We start from the raw sequence: 5,798 nt of genomic DNA on the forward strand, positions 1-5,798 counted from the left end.
CCTGAGTTTTTTATCCTAGCCAGTCTGACTGGTGTGAGGTGGAATCTCAGGGTTGTTTTGATTTGCATAGGAATCGTGATGTTAATATCTGATGTGCAAATGTGTAGTATATGTGAAATGCAACCCCTAAAGAGGTCAAGGCCAACAGGTTGAGCACGGTGCTTTAGAGGAACTTGGGGATAGAAACACTAAAGTCAAACAAAGTCTTGCTTTTTCCAGTCTTCATTGATTAAGCACACTGCACAGACTCTCATGATAACTGCCCTAGCACTTGCTTACTGACTTGGTGTGGGAACTGCTGTGGTCTCCTGAACCCTGCAAGTATCTCACTCTTTGACTATTTCTATGTGTCCTTAAAATGTTTCCTTTCCTGCTTGAAGGCATCACCCAACCAGAGACATAGAGGCAGAGTTGTTTTCTAGAGAAATCTAGATCAAGGCCCTTCAGGGCCCTCCACATTGAGCTGTGTTTTGATCGCCTCACTGTATCAACTCAGACACATTTACTTTCTCTTACTTGATCTCTAGGTTTCTCTGGAAACCCCAGCTCCTGAGAATAGTATTGGTGCCATTACTCTTCCCTCATCACTGATGAATAATTTGCCAGCTAATGAGGTAGAATTGGCTTCGAAGGTTCAGTTCAATTTCTTTGAAACACCCGCCCTGTTTCAGGTAAAGCTGCTACTTACTGGTTTTGATTTGGGTTTCATTTGGAGGTGGGTGACTGAATTCTGCTTAATCATCGTGTATACTTAAGCCTGCCACAAATCAAATGGAGTATTGAAACTCTGTAGTTAATCTCTATCCACATCCTACTCTTCCTAATGATAACTCGCTGTTACCAACACATTCATAGTACTCATAAATGGCTATGCTCTGCCCTACGAACTCACAAGTGTTGACTCTAATCTGTATCCTGGGAGGAAAGAACCTACTCTTACTCCATTTTACTGATTAGGTAATGGAGACACAGGGAGATTCAGTAGCTTGCTCAAGGACACAGGATTTAAATCATTCATGTTGTGTCCCCCTTTAAGAATTCATGAGGTCCTATTGTGTCAGCTGTACACTTCAACTTAGTATCTAGAGCCCTGAGGTGGAATAAGCCCTGCTTCTGGTTGTTGTCTCTTGGAAAAGTAATTTTACTACATCACAATTTCTGACCTACATTGTAAGCAATGTGAAGTCAAATAGTTCTTGGTGTCCTTCTAGTCATAAATCAGACTCATCATATTTCATGTCCATTTTCATCTTGCTGCTTCTTTGTGGTGCTAGGACCCCTCCCTGGAGAACCTCACTCTGATAAGCTATGTCATATCATCAAGTGTCATGAACATGACCATCAAGAACTTGACAAGAAATGTGACAGTTGCACTGAAGCACAGAAGCCCAAGTCAGGTGAGGAGATGCATATCAGCTTGTATAGACTGTGCTGGTAGGGCAAGGCTGGAGACAGGCGATGTGTGTAAGACCACCACAAATTACTTGTTGCTCTACAGAATTTTGAACTCCCAAATCATTTCATTTTTGACCATGTAGCTTCTGAGGCAGACCAATGCAAAAGCAAGTTCATAGCCACTACTGAGTTTCACTGTGGGAAGATCTGTGCAGATTTGCCTCCCACTTCCAGACATCTCATCTCATATGGAGTTTCAACTACAACCTCACTTCTCAGAGTGTGCTCTTCAGACTTGCAACATCAGTGTCAGCTGAGAGTTGACTAGACTTGCAAAGGCTCAGGTCCCACCCCAGACCCACTGAGCAGAATGTATTCCCTGCCCCCTGAGCTGGGGATTGAACTCATGCCCTCACCAACTAGGCAAGTGCTCTCCACAAAGTGGAGTGTATGTATATATTTTTTAAACAAGTCCCTAAGGTGATGTCCATGCATAATTGATATTTTAAGAAGCACTGACCTATCCAGGGCTCATTTGCCTCTTAAGAATTACATAAAATAAGTCTCCAAAACTCAAGCATGAGATTATGAAGTTAAAAATACCACTGATTTTCCCAATTGCTTTTCAGTTCAGCAAATTAATTAGCTATGACTTATCTTTCTGCTTCAGGATGACTTAACTGTGAAATGTGTATTCTGGGACTTGGGCAGAAATGGTAGGTTCCAATTTTAAACCTTTTCAAGGTCTTAGTGAGGGAGTGGGGAAGTTGGTAAGTCACTGTGCCTTGCTGATGGGACAGATACTGCTCTTGATGCCAACAGGTGGCAGAGGAGGTTGGTCATCTGATGGCTGTTCTGTCAAAGACAAGAGGATGAATGAAACTATCTGTACCTGCAGCCACCTTACAAGTTTTGGCATCCTATTGGTAACATACCCATACTCTGTGACCTTAGATTCTGGGTTTAAGGGCTAGCTAGACATTATATCAGAATATCTACTCTACTTGATGACTAGACAAATAAGCAGAAAACATAATAATATTGAGGCATAGTTATTCACCAAAGAAACCACTCTTTTAATAACCAGTATTTGAATGTAGAATACAAGTATTTCTTCACATTCTATTTTCACATTTACATTTTTCTTCTCTATATAGCAAGGGATTCCTATTAGAATGAGCAACACAAATTATTTGCCTTTCGATGCATTTAAAATGTTTATAAAATACTCTGGCATAAATTATTGTTATTATTATTTTGTTCATGCTATGCAAGTGCTCTACCACTTAACCACACCCCCATCCTTAAATGATCTCATTTAATCGTCCCAGCATTCCTTTAACACAGGTCATTTTATTGCAATTAGAATTAAGCCTCATGGTAATTGTTCATAGTCATAGGACTAAGGAATATAAGAGCTAGGAGCCAAACATCAGTCTTTAGGCTCCTAATCCAGGGATTCCCTAGTGCACTATGATGCAGGGAGCTCTGGAGTTGGGCAAACCTGAATATGAATTCTGCTTCCTCCACTTTCTAGCTAGGATCTCAGGCAGGTTACCTGACAGTGATTATGCCTATCTTATAGATTGGTTGAACAGACTGTGAAACTATTAATGGATATTTAATATGTTCAACAAACAAATAGTGATTCTTATGTATTTAAAATTGTTTGATCACTGAAAGCAATATTTTATTTCCCAGGACCTATCTCGGACATCCTTACCACCAAACCAAATGATGGCTCTGACATTTATCACATATATTGGCTGTGGGCTTTCATCAATATTTCTGTCAGTTACTCTTGTAACATACATAGCCTTTGAGTAAGTATCTACAACTGGAAATTTGGTTTATAAGATGCAGCTCTCACCTTCAGCATCAAAATGTATTATTTTAAAACCCTTTCTTCATCCAGCCCTGACCTTTAGAATGTTCAGGTATGAAATGTTATGAGAGGTTTTGGTATATATGCTTCTGCCTTCTACTAGTTGATGAGCTCACTAGGGACTGTGCCATGATCATCTTTGTACCCCAAATGGGTACCTAGTACATCACTAGCAATTAGTGAAGGAAAAAAAGGACAGTGACTGAGATCCAAGTGGTTACAGTTTGAAAGGGATCATAGCACTATGCACAGAAAAAAAAATTCATAAATTAAGTTTATAAATAATACTGAACAAATATGAAAGATTAACTATTATATTAACTGGTATAGGAATGAAGAAGATGAGTATTAAATTGAACTGAAAAAAATTCACTGAGTAATTTCACTGACTTTGTAAGTGAAAGCAAAGAATGACAATTTAAATGACATCGCTTCCTTCTTGGCTCACCCGAAGGGCTCCTCTTACCATTTTTAGGGGGGAATTCTAGCAGATAAATTAGCTGCATTTCCCTGTGACATTTCCTTGAGCAATAATTTGAACTCTTCTTTCCATGATCTCAGTTTAAGTAATAGCATAAGATCATATGAGAATCTAACCATATATTTGAAGATCTGAATGTAGCAGCCTATCATGTGAGATGAACAAGGGACATTTCTAGAAGTTGTTCAGGAGAAATGAGGTGGCTCCTCCTTAGTGTCGATTACACACTGTTTAAAACTATGTGTCTATAGTCCAAGTGTAAAAGATCCTACAGAAATCGAGACACATTTTTCCATATGCTTGTCTCCTTAGTTACTTCTCCTGTTGCGGCTATTTAACACCTGACAAAGACAACATATGGAAGGAAAGGTTTATTTTGGCTTGTAGTTTGAAGGTTCTGTCCATCATGACAGGGACATAGGGATGTCAGAGCAGCAGGAACTGAGAGTGTTGAATGTGGGTACTCAGACCACTTTCTCCTTTTTATTCAATCTAAGGCCCACCTCATGGAATAGTGCCACCCACATTCAAGGTGGATCTTCCCACCTTTAAGCTAATCTACTCCTGCCCTCACAGCTGTGTCCAAATGCTCATCTCTTAGGTGATTTTAGGGTTTTGTTTTTGAAGTTGGCGATCAATATTAATTCTCACAATTTTTTCAGTTTAGATTTTTCCTTTGTTGTTGGTCTTAATGTCCCTTGTACACCCACCCACTCTGAGAGGAAATCTATGCATATCAGCATATGCTAATGAATAACTCAACTTAAAACTCTGAGACAGCTGAGGAGTATTCTTATACAAAGTTTGGCAGGCTATAACGCTAACTGGTTTTTATCCCTTCATTTTAGAAAGATCCGGAGGGATTACCCTTCCAAAATCCTCATCCAGCTGTGTGCTGCCCTGCTTCTGCTCAACCTGGTCTTCCTCCTAGACTCCTGGATTGCGCTGTATAATACCCGAAGTTTCTGCATCGCCGTGGCTGTATTTCTTCACTACTTTCTCTTGGTCTCATTCACATGGATGGGCTTAGAAGCATTCCACATGTACCTAGCACTGGTCAAGGTGTTTAATACTTACATCCGAAAGTACATCCTTAAATTCTGCATTGTTGGCTGGGGTATGTATAAGTTTGCTTGAATGTTACCTGGATTTTCCTCCCAGTCTTCTGCCCTTTAATCATGTAGAGACTTGGATCGCACTTGGCAACTCTCTAAAGGAGCTCTGGACTCCTCACAGGCTGCACTGTCTCCAGAAGAATCTCTCTGAGTCAGCAACCAGATCCTTTCCAAAATTCTACATTCTCCTTTCCATTAAGTTCATGGCTCTTGATGGCACTTACCAATGAATTTGGTTCTGGTCCCTTCAGTGAAAAAGAGTAAGCTGGTACCTCATCCTCCTAAGAGTCCTCTAGATAATCCACAAGTATGTAGTGTCCTATTTTTTTATGTAGTTTCACACTTCACTGAAGACAAGCCAATGAGGCTAGCAAGGCAGTTATCAGCAGCACCCAGGCAAAGACCCTGGCTCTAAGTCATGGTGTAGCATACCTCCATTTTTGCAAGGCTAGAAAACAGCCCAGCCTGACTGTCTCACTCCTTATGGGTATCCTTTTCACTGGATTGCAACCCTCAACACTCCCAAATTCCCTCTTCTTCAGTCTAAGCAGTCCCTCCTGCACCACAGGACTGTAAGCCTTTCCTTCCTTCCTTGTCTGTCTGTCTGTCATTACTCTTTATGAAGAATAACAAAACAGACAATTCCTTCATTTGTTCCCAAAAGGAAGTTATAGCTCCAGGGACTTGGGCAGGAATTTTATCTTCTTTAGAGAAAGCTGAAATGCAAGGTATCCTGGCCCTGGCATTCTCCTACACTGGGGCATGGAACCTTCACAGGGCCAAGGGCCTCTCCCATTGATGACCGACTAGGCCATCCTCTGCTATATACATGCTGCTGGAGCCATGAGTCCTCTCATGTGTACTCTTTGGTTGGTGGTTTAGTCCCTGGGAGCTCTGAGGGTACTACTTAGTTCATATTGTT

At 40.8% G+C, this 5,798-nt stretch overlaps 1 protein-coding gene across 12 annotated transcripts in view; it reads left to right on the forward strand.

Annotated features, from left to right (window-relative positions):
* Nucleotides 1-5,798, forward strand: part of Adgrg2 (adhesion G protein-coupled receptor G2) — a 112,782-nt gene that overhangs the window by 97,231 nt on the left and 9,753 nt on the right. For all 12 annotated transcript variants that reach the window (XM_031370238.1, XM_031370249.1, XM_031370304.1 and 9 more), the window contains 6 exons: nt 528-671; nt 1,275-1,397; nt 2,066-2,111; nt 2,218-2,321; nt 3,097-3,218; nt 4,610-4,878. In XM_031370238.1, the coding sequence (XP_031226098.1) occupies nt 528-671; nt 1,275-1,397; nt 2,066-2,111; nt 2,218-2,321; nt 3,097-3,218; nt 4,610-4,878 (808 nt within the window). The remainder of the gene's footprint in view (nt 1-527; nt 672-1,274; nt 1,398-2,065; nt 2,112-2,217; nt 2,322-3,096; nt 3,219-4,609; nt 4,879-5,798) is intronic.

The sequence above is a fragment of the Mastomys coucha genome, chromosome X (genome assembly GCF_008632895.1).
Source record: "Mastomys coucha isolate ucsf_1 chromosome X, UCSF_Mcou_1, whole genome shotgun sequence".
NCBI classification, from domain to species: domain Eukaryota; kingdom Metazoa; phylum Chordata; class Mammalia; order Rodentia; family Muridae; genus Mastomys; species Mastomys coucha.